Source organism: Abrus precatorius, unplaced genomic scaffold (genome assembly GCF_003935025.1).
Source record: "Abrus precatorius isolate BTA unplaced genomic scaffold, Abrus_2018 Scaffold7, whole genome shotgun sequence".
Taxonomy (NCBI): Eukaryota; Viridiplantae; Streptophyta; class Magnoliopsida; order Fabales; family Fabaceae; genus Abrus; species Abrus precatorius.
The window spans coordinates 15,339,645-15,356,832 of NW_020874417.1; the positions used below are offsets into that span (position 1 = coordinate 15,339,645).

The following is a 17,188-nucleotide window of genomic DNA, read 5'->3' on the forward strand; positions in this document are numbered from 1 at the left end:
TTAATATTAAATTTTATTATAAATTTATCTATTGTAAACTGGTCCCTCAAGATTCTAATACTCATTTTAAAACGTTTAAGCCCTTTTACAATTTCTTTACTTAACCTTTTTCCTGCATTTTTAAGTGAAAATGGAACTTTGACAAATCATGGAGGCGGCATTCTGTTTAACGGACGACACCCAATGTGAAGACAAAGAAAACGTGAGGACTATTAGAATATACAATTAGAGACATGAATACTAAGTGAGAAGCAAAGCAACCAGTTACAAGGATTGAAGACAGGGCCAGACTAGTAGGAATGAAACCCAATTAAGTTTAAACATGAAACCGTTCTGTAATATTAAGATTAAATATCTTATATTTATTGTTGTCAAACGACGTGGATGCATACTTAAGAGGGGCATTGAATGCTTCCTAAAATGTTAGCACACCACAGCATTCACCATAAAATATTAAGGGTTTTGTTTAGTTTTTGAAGCCTCATGAATAGAAATAGTGTGAAGATGATGTAGATTCATTGCAGGGTTCCACTAGACCGACAAGGGTAATTTTGGTTTACTGGTCTGCATTTCTAAATAAGTAACCAAACGTTGTAAAAAGGAACCATTAGTGTATATATTGACTTAAAAAAATTGATTTTTTTTACGGTTTCATTTGGTTAAATTAAACAGTTGAACAAAGCAAAATCAGTGTTTTCCATCTATCTTTTTCTTCTTTAGGAAATAAATGCCAGCAACACATATCATCCTCTTGCAATTGCTGGAAACTTTCCTCTTCCCCCGCACCCTGCAAAGGTGCATCTCAACAATAACAATAATATCAGTAACAACAATGCCTGATTCTTCAAACATTATTAAGCATATTTACAACATTCTGTATGAGACTATAAATGCTTGACATCGGAAAACGGATTAGACATGACACATTGCATTTCTAAGACAAGTGTATCTTTGAATATTTGATATGCATGCTATAATAGCATCAATTTCTATCATCATAAGGAAAATGACTAAAATATTAAAACTATAAATTTTGATAGATATTTTTTCCACTTGCAGTCTCTAGCAGCTCCCACGTCTATCAGCTCCATTTGTAAACTATACTGGAAGTACTGCATGGCTGCCATTTTCCTCGCTGCCAATACATGAAGGTTTTATAAATAAAACAGAAAATGTTCTTCCAAAGAATTTTTAACAAGTAGCCACATTCAAGTTCTTTCCTTGGCGATGAAAAGGATAGATAAGTTTTACTCTCGTCTACCTTAAAAAGTTCTGGAAAATGGCTTTTCAAAAATTTAAAACTTCACTAAACAAAATGAAAAAAAGAAGCAAAATCAGTTCCATAGGAGCATGTTACACTAGTTTCAGAAAGGAAATCTGGGATATGAGGTGATCATAGATATGATTTATCTGTCAAAGTCATAATGCCTACCAATAAAGCTGCAGTTTATAATTCAGTCATTCAGTGTAAATATAGTGGAGTTTAGTGAATTGTGTACGAATAAGGTTCAGTCAGTAACCAACAGATACGAGAAGCAGAAAAGCAATTTTACTTTTCATATTACTATTGCAATCCAATGAAAAGGTGCCGTTGAAGCTTTGACCTTACTAAAAGGCAAACAAAGTGTATGTTTAAAAGCTAACAGTGTACGGGGTGACTTACCATACCAGTAAAGATGTGGTTGTAAGTGACCTCCAATATATATATGCTCTTCTCAACACCTTATCTACAATTGTATTTAGAATTCTTCTAGTAGGGTAACACATAACTTTGTTGGCTCATTATAAGCTATAGTTTTCACCCTGGTCTGATCTTGAGACAGCTTGGTAATTTGATTTTACATTCTGATTTAATGAAATAATAACGTAGTGCCAAACATTAGTTTCAAAAAGAAAGAAAATGAAAGATGACTGAATTAATTATATAAGAAATGTCAATTGCATGATGGCACATTAAAATAGGAGGAAATAACTATTTTAGACACCTTGAAATACAAGTGACCTTAATTTGGTCCTCTTAACAAAGTTGAACATCAATTTGATCCTTAATCATAGAAAATGACATTAATTTGGTTCTCCAAAGAACATTTAACATCAATTTAGCCTCTCAATAAAATGTTTTATTAACATCTGTAAGGCCCAAAACAAAAGGAAAATTTTGATGCCATTTTTCATTATAGAAGAACTAAATTAATGTTAACTTTCTTGAGGACTAAATTGATGTCACTACTAACTAGTATCATTGGAGGACTAACATCCATTTCAAAGTTTCTTTGATTATCCATTCTCAGAAACAGAAGTGAAGAAGAAAATGGGGATGAAGAGGCCGGCCCAACCTCCTTCCCACAAATTTATGTGATAAAACTTATATATTTCCATATCTAAAGAGGGGCAATATAACCAACAATGAACTATCGAGCTGTACTATATTAACGTTAACATATATTTACAATGAACAAGCATAACATATTAGGTGGTATTCAAGATATATATATTATTGACATACGTATCGCAAGGAGTTCTTCATAAACCTAAACTCAATGATGGATGATTTTGAGAAGGCCAGAAAGAATATCAACAAAAGGCATTTTTTAGTTCTTGAGAAATTTATTTTCTCAAAGAAATAACGCAGTAAATGACAAAATTTTCAATTCGTATAATTCATTCTTTTAATATTCTCATTATCAATGCTTATATTCATAATAATCCGAGCTACTTAATTAGTAATCTTCCCCCAAAGTCATTGTTGTTTTTCCCAAGTAAACTAAACTACAGTAAAACCAGATAAGAATCATAATAACAGAATGGAAGAATGAAACAAGTAATACATTGAATATTTTAAGAGAATGCACTATACCTCAAGTAGCGTGATGTAATAAAAATCCTCCATGTGCTGCATTAGAGCACTTCCATCTCTGATTGAGCGGAATATATTTATTTCAGTCTGTAATAACTTCTCAATAAGCTCCTTCTCACCCTTCAACTGGATACATCAAAGTCAGGAATGGTGAATAATATAGAAAAAGAAAGACCAATTTAAAAGGAAGAATATGTCAACAGGACAATTAAAATAGAGAAGTTTAATAGATTGAGAAGAATATAATACTTTAATACTGTCAATATCTATCAAACCTTAAGACTAGATTTATGCTATTACAGTGGCGGTTAGGGACAGAGAATATAAATGGGAAAGAAAAGAAAGATCTTATTGAATTGAATTGAATGGAAAGAACAAAAAATAGGAGAGGGATCCAAGAGTTTTCCCGTCACAAAGAGCCAATGGTCAATTTTCAAATGATAACAGTTCTCCCTTACATCTTCATCTTAGTTTTTTACCCCACAAACCCCCTATAACCAACTTATCCCCTCCACTAAGTAATAACAATAACTATATTAACTAACTTTTACTTCCCTCTCTTAACTCCTAACAATACCATCACTTTGAATTTCAACCTTGACCTTTTGGAATTATGGTAGAACTGAGCTCTGTTTAGGTGCACAAAACAGGGGATGTGGGATTTTGAGCTTTGGTGAACAGGCTGCTGTAACACGAAATGGGATATTGGCAGATTGTTAGGCCTAAAAACCTCTAGTAGTAAGATGAAGTCTGAACCGACATATGGTCCAACGTGTGCCCTTGAAACAAGTCTTCCGCCTTGATAGGAGTGGACATGTAGGCTTTGGACCGTAAGGAAAGGCCCAAGATATGGAGAGTGTATGTTAGGAGAAACTGGGTTAAGGATAGAGAAGATGACATGACAGGAGTTGTAACAGAATTGTCAAACAGTGGGGAATGAAGATTTTGTGTATATAGGGAATGAGTAGGGGAGAGAGAGGTGGCTGGTTTTTTACAGGAAAATTCTGTTATGAGCAGAGGGCTGTAGTCTCTCCAAAGGAGCTGTGGTCTGTGGCAGTGGGGTTGTTTTTTCCCCTTGTATTGCTTTTTTTTACATTAAATAATATACAATCATTCCCAGATTTTTCAATCAATTCTGCAGTCTAATTTTTGGTCCCTAACACCCGTCCTTCATGAACCCTACTGTTAAGACCAATTTGGGCTCTGCAGGCCAAAGATATTCCCAAACAAATTGGCGCTTCCTTGTGTCTAGACAAAAGTTGTGCATTCCAATGACATTCATTGTCTACAGTGGTTTCCAACCTAATTTCTACGAAGCTGGAAAACATGGATATGCAAACTTATCTTGGTAAGCTTGATCATTTAATTGCTGATTTTGATACCCTCATGCCATTTCGTAGTGATGCAACAAATCATGCTGTCCAGTGCAACAAGTTTTTCATGTGTACTTGTTCTTGCGGGTTTCCCGCCAGAACTTGACTTGATTTGCAATCAAATCGCATTTGCACTTTGTTCTGATTATTGTAGTAAAAAAATTCCCACCTCACGGTTTTTGGGGCAGTAGCGTTAGACTGACCTGCTTTCTCAAGACCCAAAATCTTTTGCGCATCAAATGGTCTTTCCATCCATCTTTGTTCACTGTGCATGGATCTTTCTCCATCTCAGCCCTTCTATTGACACCAAAACATGGCCTCGATTGAGGAAACTTTTGTCTCATGGTAACAAGATCCTTCCTTCAGTTATCATCTCAATCAAATTTGGGTTTTGAAAACACAAGTCGATTTCTGCAATTACACCTTTGACATTTGCCATGATCTCCCCATCATCTTCTCAACCACAACGACTTTCACTGAATCTTGGTCTTCAACAACTAGCTCCCCCATTTCTACTGCCTTTGACAACAATGTCTACCTTCACAGAAGATTCTGCTTTCAGCGGTTCTAAACATGGCAGTGGGCTCACTGGCTCTTGCTCCAAGAAAACGAGTCCCTTCTCAACCTTCAAGGATTCTAATGACCTCCTTGGCTTGATCTTGTCCAACACTTCATTGTAGTCTTGAGTTTCTGGTTCTTGATCTAACACATAAGGTGTTCCCCTTTTGTTTCTACCAGTGTGCAGTTGCCACAGGTAGATAACTCCACCTTTTTTTATCGAAGAATGAACTATTATAAATGAGAAAGATCTCCTTCAAGAATTTGGAACTCCCAAGATAAGATCAAAAATAAAGAAAGCCAAAGAACCCTAAATCAAATGGTGATGACTATGTTCAAGGCCTCCCAGAATGTGGAAGAGAAGAACTCAAAGCTGGTCATTTGTATTTTCAAATAGATCGTTAGCCCCTTCAAGAATGCCATCTCTTGTTGGAACCAGACTCTGCCTATAGCAGTATAGCCCCATAGCCAGTCCCAAGCCTAGGTAAAGGAAGAGTCAAAGAGGGTTGTGTAGCCTTTGACAGTCAATGTAAAACTTGTCAAAACCTTTTATATGGATTATACACAGCCAAAGAGGAATGAAACTTATTAGTTACACTATGAAGTTGTGAGAAAAGGTGATTGAAATTTAGTTTTATGTTAAGGTCTACAGCATAAGCTATATGTTTTTTATGAAAGATGATGGAAAAATATCTCTAAAAAGCAAAGGATTTATATATGATTTTTACTGACTTAAAAGAGATGATCGAGTACTAAGAGGAGTGTTATGGAAGATTGTAAAACAGAAAGGGTTCTATATAGTATATTTTCGGAATATACAAAACATGTACGGAGGGGTAGTTATGTGTGTGAAAATTTTTGGAGGTATATTTTAAGGACTTCTCATCAAGGATAGTTTTACATCAAGGCTCCGCTTTAAGCCCTTACTTGTTTAATCTAGTCTTAAATGTGCTTAAAAGTGACATACAAAAGATTATCGCCTAAGTGCATGCTTTTTGTGGATGACATTTTGTTGGTTGAAGATTCGAAAGAAGAAGTTAATTTTAAACTAGAGTTATGGAAGAGACTTTAGAATTTAGGAATTTTCACTTAGAATTGAAGTACGATAGAGATATGCATTGTAAGTTTATCCCAGCTAAACGATTCAAAGCGCAACAAAAATCAGAGCAAGGTGAAATCGTAGTGAAATCGCGATTTGGATCGTGAAAGCAGTAAAATCCCAATTTGCTGCCGATTTCAGAAAAATGTGGGTTGAATCTGGATTTCAGCCCAAATTCATTTAATTAGGCGTGAAGGAAGTCCCGCGTTCTTCTCTTCTTCGTCGAGCCCTAGACCTGTTAAGAACGACTTCGTGTGCACTGTTACCAAAAGATGTCTTCTCTTCTTCACAATTTCTCTGCCCCAACCTACTCATTAGCTATTTTTTTCTTATCTTTCTCTAGTTTCTTCGTGCAACCTAAACAGACCAGACCAGGCAACAGTTTTTTTTCCTCTTCCTCTGTTTTTTTTTTTTTTTTTTTTTTTCATCTTTCTCTGGTTTCTTCGTGGAACCCTAAACTGTCCAGACCAGGTGACAACAACTTAGTTTTTTTCCTTCTTCCTCTGTTTTTTTTCATCTTGTTCGAGGATGGCTTCAAACATGGCTAATGGTCAAAGCTTAGGGGGTGGCGTTTTTGGGTCACTCCCAACTGCAACTAACAGCTCCATTGCTATGGGCACTTCAAGCGTGCCTCAAAGGTTGGTTCCCCAAAATGCCCATGGAAACAAGGGTGATGTGGGATGTAAGTATAGATTTTCAGTTCAAGGAACTGTGAAGGTTCAATGCAAATTCTGCCAAAAGATACTAAATGGAGGGATTTATCGCCTAAAACACCACTTGGCTAAAACAAATCAAAATGTTGAAGCTCACAAATCTGTTCCTATTGACGTGAATAAGGAGATGGTGGAGATTATTACTTCCTTGATGAAAAAAGCAACTAACAGAAATGACTCTTTGGAAATTGGTGAAAAGAGAAAAGCTATTGAAAGTGCTGAAGTTGAGAGTGCTGGGATTGGACAGTTTTGCAAGGAGGGGTGTAGGTTCACATGCTACAATAAACAGAATATTCAAAAAGGGTATAAGAGAGGATGCATGTCAAGCAATTGCAAGATTTTTCTACAACAATGCCATAGCTTTCAATGTGGCAAGAAGTGAAGAATTTCCTGCCATGTGAGTTAATTGCACAACACGGTCCAAGATTTAAGCCACCCTATTATCATGAGATTAGAGTGAAGTATTTGAAGCAAGAAGTGAAGATGACAATGGAACTTACTGAAGAACATAAGGCTGTTTGGAAGAGTGTTGGTTGCACAATAATGACCGATGGGTGGACTGACAAAAGGAGAACCACCATTCTGAATTTCTTAGTGAAAAGCCCAAGAAGTACAGTATTTTTTAAGTCAATTGATGCTTCGCACATCACCAAAACAGCTGATAAAATATTTAAGATGCTTGATGAATTTGTGGAAGAGGTTGGTGAGAAAAACGTAAAGCAAATTGTAACACTGATAATGCAGCAAATTATAAAGCTGCTGGAGAGATGTTGATGGAGAAAAGGAAGAATTTATAATGGACTCCTTGTGTTGCATACTACATTGATTTAATGCTTGAAGATTTTGAGAAAAAGATACCCCTTCATGAGGAAACAATTCCAAAGGGCAGAAAAATCACAACTTATATTTATTCAAGGACTTTTCTCATTTCATTATTACAACGCTTCACATAAGGAAAAGATTTGACGAGAGCAGGTATCACTCGAATTGCCACTTCATATTTAACTTTGGGATGCTTTCATGAGAACAAAGGAGCTCTTTTAAGAATGTTCTTGTGTGACGAATGGAAGTCCAGTAAGTTTCCTAGGACAAGAGAGAGAAAATTGGTAGAGGAAGTTGTTTTGGACAATGTGTTTTGGAAGAATGTTCTAATTTGTTTAAAGGGTGCATATCCTTCGTTTGGTTGATTCATATGAGAAGCCCGCCATGGGCTTTGTTTATGAGGCAATGGACCAAGCTAAGAAGCTATCCATATAGCTTTCAAGGTGTCAAGAAGAGGTAATTGATTATCTATCAAATTTAATTAAAATTAAAATTTAGAAAATTAACCCATTTGATTTATTTTTTAGTTACATGCCCCTATGAAATATCATAGATAATAGATGGAACAAACAACTTCATAGGCCTTTACATGTTGCTGGCTATTTTCTCAACCCTCAATTACATTATAGTCCTGCATTTAAAGTTGATCTTGAATTTCAACGAGGACTATATGATTGTATGACAAGGATAGTACCCGATATTGAGGAACAGGCCAAAATTGATGATTTCAAGAAAAAGCAAATGTTTTTCAGTAGCCCCTTAGCTAGAGCAACACTTCAAAAGAAGACCCCAACTAATTTGTGGGAGTCGTATGAAGATGAACATCTAGCACTTCAAAAGTTTGTCATTAGTGCATTAAATTTAACATGTAGTTCATCTGGATGTAAACGTAATTGGAGTGCATTTGAGATGGTAAGATTTTTAGTAAAGTTTTCAATTATCTACAAGCCTACCTTGAATGTGTTTAGGTCCATACTAAGAGGTGAAATCACTTGAAGCAAAAGACAATGAATGATGTTGTCTTTGTCATGGCTAATTCAAAATTAGTAAAAAAAAAGCAACTTAGGAGAGCTTACGAGTTAGACCTTGATGATGTTTCATCTAATGATGAGTGGATTGCAGAAAATGATGTTGGAGATACTGAAGGGTTAGATATTAAAGGGTTGGATTTGGATGCACATAATTTGGACTTGGATGGAGATGAGAACTTAGCCCAAAACCAAGATGAAAACAATGCTGTTGAGAATGATGTTGATATGCTGAATTTGCATTATGAAGTTGATGGAGATGAAGATGAATACAAATATGGTGGATGTTTATGATTTTAATGTGGCACAATTGTTGAATTAGACATCTTAGAATATTACTAGTTAGTAGTTCTTATTTAATTTTGGTGTTTATGCTTTGTAATTTACCAAAAACATGGTGATTTGCCTATTGTAAGTTGTTAACTTGTTACATTATAGATTATGCTTCTTAGTTTTCTTATGGAATATGGATTATCTAAGTACTTTTAGTGATTTAATATATTTTTTTTAATTTCAGCTGCAGAATATGAACTTACATTCATGTATATATAATCTTACGACTCGATTTACGATTTTTACTTCCCTTAACAATTTGAAGTAAAATTCCGATTTTGACTAACTTGGAAAGTACAGAAAATAGGAAAGGGAACTCTCCTCCAAGGGTTTCCCCATCACAAAGTTTTCCTTCATTCACAAAAAGCTAATATTTACACATGATAGCAGTTCTAAATGCCGTTTCCTTATATCATCTTCTTAATTTACCTCACAAACCCCCTCTATCTAACTAATCCCTTCCACTAAGTAACTATAATAACTACCCTACTAACTTTCCCTTCCATCTCTCCTAACTCCAAACAGGAGCATAGCCAGGATTTATAGTTGCCAGGTGCCAAAACTGTTTTGGCACCTGTTTGAGGAGGCCAAATTATTAAACTAAAAAAAATTGAAGCATTACAAAATTTTTATGGTGAGTTTTAAAGCTTGGGAGCCCATTGCTTTCATCCCTGGCTAAGTTTAACTTGAAAATTTAAGGAGGAATAAGTCACCATGTCCATGCCAACATATCTGACAGGTATTTTTTACTTTCTTAATTAAATTCTTGTTATCAAGGATCTTTAGCCTCCTTTGCAACACCCAAAAAAGAAAACCAGAAACATATGTAACATCTTAAATAAACAAAATTTAAACAAGCATAGACTAAGTTACATTATGAATCAGAGATCAGGAAACATTAAAAAGAAATGATGGAAATTTTATTAAGAATAACTTCTTCAAGTCTAGATCTGTGGAGCATCAGAGGTCAATTTTATGATGTTTCACACTGGCGAAGAGTACGACCAAAATACTCTATAGAACTTGGCTAATCCTTCCCCCATAAGCCAACATTTGAAGTTGAGTTAGGCCAACATGATATTATATCCTATCTAGTCCCAATGTTAGGCCACCCATAAATGTCCAATCTTGCCAACTACACACTCTACCAAGTCCAATTAGGTGTGAGGGATGTGTGTTGTCTATCTCACAGTGGCTAGGAATATGGCTAGAATTATTACAAGGCTTGAACAATCCTCCCTCTTGAGTTAGCTTTTAGGGTTGAGTTAGGCCTAGTCTATTCCTAATAGTCAACAAGGAATAAATGGTGTTTACAGCACTCTTCTTGGGAATTCAAAAGCCTGATTCTACCCCACCAAACAAAATCAAATAACCAAACACAAAACTTCCCTCTTACTTTCCTCTGATCACTTTTATACACTGTCATATCCCACCTTTCTATCTATCCCAAACTAACTTATTCCAACTAACTCATTCAGTGAGGGGTTTACCAAACAATATATTCTAAAAGTAGAAAACTAGTCAGTGTACTCCAAGTCCAAGAAATACTAGTACGAAATTAGGGATTATTTTTTAACCTCTAAATAAATCTAGTCTACAATCAGATAGAACGAAATATCAACTTTTAGGAATTATCAATTTTTATTTAACCTCAACAGAAAGTGAGGTGGGTGAAATGAACGAGGTCATATCCGTGCTAGCCTATTAGGGTGCATTTGGGTAAGTTTTGAAAAAAAGTCAATTTTTATGAATTTATTTTTCTGTACAAAATTACTTTCTAGCTATTGAGAAGAACATTAAAATCTCTAGGATTGATATTTTTTTGTTTTTTTTTTTTAACTTATCCAATTATCATAAAAAATTTTACATGCTTTTTTAATTTTTTTTTTTTTCCATAAATATAGCACAAACAAATGACCCCCTTAATATCTATTAGCAATGTAACTCGTTAATATGCATGTGAAATCAAAATATGTGGCTATACGTAAATTTGTGGATAAGGACAGAATAAACATTTAATAGGAAGTTAGAAAAATGCAACGTACAAATTCACTGACTATAACATCTGGTGTGGATTCCCCAAGAACATCACCTTCGTAACCATCTCCCAAAATATCTTTGTTTTCCTGGATAACACGGATTTGATATATTAGGAAGAGTAGACATCAAACACTGTCCAATCTATTAAAATTCAAGAAATTATTCATGTTGCCTCAAATAAACAACTTTCATGTGTGCTTCCATACTCTTGATAAGAGTGTAAATTCCATTGTTCAACTATTGATGCTGCAGCATCACAAAAATAATACATAAAGAAGAGAGCACAAAGAATTCCCTCACAGATAATGAGAATTTTCTTTGTTAAGAGTTATTATATTAAAGGTTAATATAGTTTAGTATTGAGCATATGGGCTTGGCCCACTAGTTAACTATCCACTTAACCTAGTAATATAAATATTGGGGTCGCAATACTTTGTAGTATATCCTATTACAATTTTATCACATCTCTCTCTACGCACTCTCTCTCTCTCTTCTTTACACGGTATTAGAGCCAATGGTGTGTCCAGGTGATCAGCTCAAATGAGTATTGTGTAATGGAATCGGTGGTGGCTCCATGTGTGAATCCCTTGTATCCAAAGTCTTCTTGATAATGCAGAGGTCAGGCAATGTGTCTCATTGATGGTAGCTCATGGAGGTACAAGTTACAAAAGAGTACTGATGCTCTTGTCTCTCGTGCCACATGAATACTCATGGGTTAAAAGGCTTTCGTTGGAGGGGGAGTATATCTAATGGAAGGGACTCATACCTGAGGAGGAGATTTTGATGTAACATATATAGATGAAGAAATTTGGCATCGGATAAGAATGGAGAAGTTGAGAAGCATATAAGTGAAAAAGACCTATATACCTAACACTTTAGGTGTTGTTTGGAAAGGGAGGTTTTGGAGGAGAGGGTAAGGAAGGGAAGGGAATTTTTTTAAATAAATATACTTAAATTAATATTTTTCAAAATAAAATATATAAATTGATATATTAACATAAACTTAATGTATTAATCATGCATTTATTATCCTAAATGATATATAATTCTCTTAATTTTAAATTAAAAAATATGTCCTCCCCTCTCTTCCCCTCGAACAATTCTCTCCCAAACATACCTTTAAAGTTTTGGATTGGTGTTCTATCATAGGTAACTAAGTTGGGCCTGAAGTCCTTGACGTGTGTCTTAGGTTACTTTCATACTCAAAAAAGGTATCACTGCTTCTCTCTATAACTTCATTTCTATGTTGTTTCTACTGATGTGTCCTTTTATAAGACCATATTTCTTTTCCTAGTTTCAATCTTCTTAGCCTGTGTGGTAGTTGGATGATTGTTGCAAACCAAACAACCAGAAAAGGAAATATAGACAAATAGAAGGATGAACAACAGAAGAAATTGATTATATTGATAATTTGGAAAATGAAATACAGAGGCAGGGTCTCTCTCTTCTGTCCCAGAGCAAACTCCAAAGGAGAAACCTAATGGCTCTCCATATTAACAGCAAAAGCCTAAAATGCAAAAAGTGCCCGTCACATCATTCACAGGCCCTCTATAACAGAAAACTCTCTCTTTCTCCTCTAACTAACTTGCCACCTCAGATTCTCTCCTTCACATTCTTCATGCCCTTCTTCCTTTTATGCACATACACCAACCATGGTTTTGGGCCTGTAATTCCTTCCTGGATCGGCATCTCCTTAGGCCCATGTAACGCTTGGGGCACATCAATGATTCTTTCTTAACTTATAACGATATCCACTCTGCTCCTTTGCCTCCTAGTGATATCAGTTTAAGTTCTTTGAGCGAACATGTTCTCATTGTTCCAAACAGGTTTCTAGTGATGCACCTCCAGAAGATACTCAACCCCTACCTCCTCTGGTGCCTGCAGATCCTCCTAAAGTCCTAATGACAATCTTCCAATAGCCTCATGTAAAGGTAAGTGTACTTGTACTTTCCTATTTTCCTTTTATGGGACTTCTGCTCATTTTTCCTCTATTTCTAAGTCCTTTGTTGCTAGCATAGATTTGAATTTGATTCCTAAATCTCTCTAAAATGCAATAATTCATGATGGCTAGAGATAGGCTATAAGGAGAAAATGATGGCTCTTGAGAAAAATGAAACTTGGGATTTGGTTCTCCCACGGGGAGGCAGGCTATTGGATTCTAGTGAATTTCTTTGTCAAGGTGAATTCTGACAGTTTTGTGGCTTGCTTAGAAGCATGACTAGTTGCCAAGGTGCTTCCCAGATATATGGAGTTGACTATGGTGAAAATTTCCCCTATTTCTAAACTTTCATCTGCGTGTATTCTTATCTCTTGCTGCCATTCATTACTGGCTTTTGTTTCAAGTAAAAGTGCAGAATGCCTCCTTACAAGAAGAGGTGTAGGTGGAACAATTGCCTTAGTGCATTGTTTAAAAAAACATTTTACTTGTGATATGTGATGATATTGTAATTACTGGAATTGATAGTGAAGAAATTAACAAATTTAATATTTTTCTACAGACAAAGTTTCATACCTAAAGACTTGGGAACTTTGAATTGAAGTAGTACTTCTTGGGCATTGATGTTATTCAAAGAAGGGAATCTTCCTTCCACAAAGGAAATATGTTTTGGACCTATTGGCTGAGATTGATCTAATGGGAGTGAAACCATGTGAGACCCCTATGGAGCCAGGGGTTAAGGTGACAGTAGAAGAGTTCCTTTGTCTGACCCTAAAAAATATAGAAGATTGGCGGGGAAGCTGAATTATCTAATTGTTACTAGACCGTATAGTGCTTTTCTTGTAAGTCTTAAAAGTCAATTTATGTCTTCTCCAACTAACACTCATTGTGAAGCACTAATCCACATTGTTAAACTTAAGCATTTGAAGAAAGCTTTAGGAAAGAGAATTGTGTACCAAGATCATGGACATTTACAGATTGGACATGATCTTCTATGGAAGGAAAATCCACCACGGGATATTGTGTATTGTTGGGAGGTAATTTGATATCTTGAAATAGTAAGAAGCAAAATGTGGTGGCAAGATTTAATATAGAAGCAGAATGCAGAGAACTATTCATTTACCGGCAACTTTTCTGGCAGCACTGTTCACACTGCCAGTGATTTTTTCGGCGTAACTTTTTTTTACTTGCTTTTCACTACCACCGCTACTGTTTACCTTGTTTTATCACTATTTAGTTGTGTTTCTCTCTTCAAGGTTGACCCATGGCGACTCCTGCTCCTCCCAACATCCCACCAACACTGTTCAACGATTTCCTTTGTTAGTATGCGGATTGTCAGGCCTCTAGTTCCCCTGCTTCTATTATGTACACAGGTAATTCTTTTGTTGGTAATTCTCATTCCCCATCTCTTGGTCCATGGGTGCTTGATTCAGGTGTCACTAATCATGTTACTGGTAACAAATTCTTCTTTTCCTCTCTCTACATCTAGGTACTTAACTTTTGTTACTATGGCCAATGGGTCTCAAACAAAATCTCAAGGTGTTGGCAATGTCTCTCTTCTTCCATCATTATCTATCGACAATGTCTCATATGTTCCTGGGTCTCCTTTTAATCTTTTATCTATAAGTCGGCTCACTCGCACACTTAATTGTCTTGTCTCCTTTACTAAAGATTATGTTTTTCTCCAGCACCGACTATAAGTCACATGAACTTTATCAACTCCAACCCCTCACACATGCTGGTTTAGCAGCGAATTCCCCTCTTCTTTCGCATGCTAGGTTAGGACATCCGAGTCTTTAGAAACTACAACTATTGGTGTCAAGTCTCTCTCAGTTATCTACACTTTTTTGTGAGTCGTGTCAACTAGGAAAACATGTCCATAGTTCCTTTCTGAGTCGTCAAAATAAACAAGTCACATCTCCTTTTAGTTTGGTTCATTCTAATGTTTTGGGTCCTAGTTGTACTGTTTTTACTTAGGTTTTAGGTATTGTTACTTTTATTGATGATTATTCTTATTACACATGGTTATTTTTAATGAAAGATCGTTCTGAATTATTTTTTGTTTTTCAAATTTTTTTTAATAAAATTAAAGTTTAATTTGATCTTCCAATTCGCACTTTGCGTAGTGATAATGCTAAGGAATACTTGTCACATTCCTTTCAAAATTTCATGGCGTCTAATGGCATACTTCATCAAACTTCTTGTGCTCATATTCCTCAATAAAACGGGGTTGTTGAAAGTAAAAACAGACACTTTGTTGAAACTACTCGCACTCTATTCTTACATAGTTGTGTCTCACATCGTTTTTGGGAAGATGCCATCTTGATAGCTTGCTATCAATTGGTTGCTTTCTTCTGTTCCCCATAATCAGGTACCACACTCTATCTTGTTTCCTAAACAGCCTTTGCATCCTATACCTCTCCGTGGGTTTGGGTCCACATGCTTTGCCCATAATCTTAGTCCAAGTACTGACAAACTCTCTCCTCGTGCCCACAAATGTATTTTTCTTAGTTATAGTCGTTCTCAAAAGAGTTATAAGTGTTACTCTCCAACTCTTAAATATTTATATTTGCTGATGTTACTTTCTTTGAGTTTGTTCCTTTTTTTAGTTTTCCTACAGTGTTTGAGTTAGAACCAAAGTCTATCATATCTTCACCACCAATTCTGATTGTTTTTCACCCACAAGAGGTTACACCTCCTATTGACGACCCTCCTCTACGTCCGTTACAAGTGTACCATCGTCGGCCATCTATGTCCTGTTGACATACCATGTGACCCTCTGCCGATTCCAACACATGTCCCTCCTCTGGCCCTATCACCTGACACTAATCCCCTATTACACTTCGAAAAGGTATACATTCCACTCCTAACCCCTCTCCTCATTATGTTGCTTTATCATATCATCGTCTATCTTCTTTCTAATATATGTGTTTTTTTTTTTGTCCTCTGTTTCTATTCCTAAAAATACAGCAGAAGCGCTCTCACATCTTGCTTGGCGTCAAGTAATGCTTGCTGAAATGTGTACTTGGGACCTCATTCCTCTTCCTTCAGGTAAATTTGTTGTTGGTTGCAAGTGGATATATACTGTCAAAGTGGGTCCTGATGATCAAGTGAATCGGCTTAAAGCACATCTTGGATAAAAGGCTATACTCAGATCTTTAGCTTGGATTATGGTGACACATTCTCTCCAGCCGCTAAAATGACCTTTGTGCGCTTGATCTTGTCCATGGCTGCTTCCGCCACTGGAACCTTCATCAACTTGACATTAAGAATGCATTCTTTCATGGCGACCTTGTTGAGGAAGTTTATATGGAGCAACCTCCTAGTTTTGTTGCTCAGGTGGACTCTTCAGGATTAGTTTGTCATCTTCGAAAATCCTTATATGGTCTTAAACAATCTCCAAGAGCTTGGTTTGGTAGATTCAGCATCTATGTCCAACAGTTTTTGGGATGATTCGAAGTGAAGCTGATCACTCAGTTTGTTATTACCACTCAGCCACAAGATGCATTTATTTGGACGATATTGTTATCACTGGCAGCAGCGTAGTCAAAATCGCGATCTTACTCGTAAGATCAGACGATTTCACGAGCTTTTGCAGCGCCTCCGATCCCGTTCCTGCCCTGCGACGCGATTTTTCAAGATCGTTGGGATCGCACGATCTTCCTCGTGAAATCGTGGAAGCGTGCGATCCTGGACGAGTTTGGTGGAGCCCCATATTCTTTAAAAAACTCGATTACCCGATTTGACCCAGCCTTTTTTTTTTACCCGACTTATTTAATCTTAGATGTTAAGGTTTTTTTTTTTTCGTTCTTCCCTTTTCGCTGCCCCTTTCTCCACGACGCAGTGTTTTCTTCCTCAACACAGGCGACGACGACCCAAAGTTTTCTTCCTCAACACTGCTGCCGACTGCGACCCAAAGTTCGTCAGCACTGCCGACCGCGACCCAAAGTTCCTCAGCACCGCCGACCGCGACCCAAAGTCTTCTTCCTCAGTTCCCAACCCACACTCTCTTCTTCTTCAGCACACTTCCCTTCTTCCTTAGACTCATGACGCACATTTCTCTTCTTCTCCAATACAGCGAATCTGTTTTCCCCATTCTCTGTCCTGTTTGAAGATGTCTGCACGTGGAAAAAGTATACCTGCAATCCAGAGAGGGCAACCAGAAAGTAGGAGAGTGGTTGCAAGTCTTACCATTGGTCACACTTCTACTGGCTCAGTGAGCTGCTCTGTTGGTGCAGTTGTGGCCGGTTCTTTGCGAAAAAATGCTCCTGGAAACAGGAGTGATGTGGCATGGCAACATGGATCGTCTGTGGATGGAGATGCACGAAAAATTCAGTGTAACTATTGTCGAAAATTAATAACTGGTGGAGTTTACCGATTAAAACATCATCTGGCTGGAACACAAAAAGATGTGGGTGCTTGTTCTTCG

At 36.6% G+C, this 17,188-nt stretch overlaps 1 protein-coding gene across 7 annotated transcripts in view; it reads right to left on the reverse strand.

Annotated features, from left to right (window-relative positions):
• Nucleotides 1-597: 597 nt before the first annotated feature.
• The window catches only part of LOC113873520, a 40,189-nt gene continuing 23,598 nt past the window's right edge, over nucleotides 598-17,188 (reverse strand). Inside the window, exons 16-19 of one of the 7 annotated variants that reach the window (XM_027511671.1) lie at nucleotides 10,829-10,909; nucleotides 2,858-2,983; nucleotides 1,669-1,845; nucleotides 598-787 (exon numbers count right to left, since the gene is read on the reverse strand). In XM_027511671.1, the coding sequence (XP_027367472.1) occupies nucleotides 1,783-1,845; nucleotides 2,858-2,983; nucleotides 10,829-10,909 (270 nt within the window). In that variant the 3' untranslated portion in view covers nucleotides 598-787; nucleotides 1,669-1,782. Of the gene's footprint in view, nucleotides 1,136-1,663; nucleotides 1,846-2,857; nucleotides 2,984-10,631; nucleotides 10,910-17,188 lie in introns of those variants that run through there. The other 6 variants (XM_027511669.1, XM_027511670.1, XM_027511673.1 and 3 more) reach the window with 6 other exon arrangements.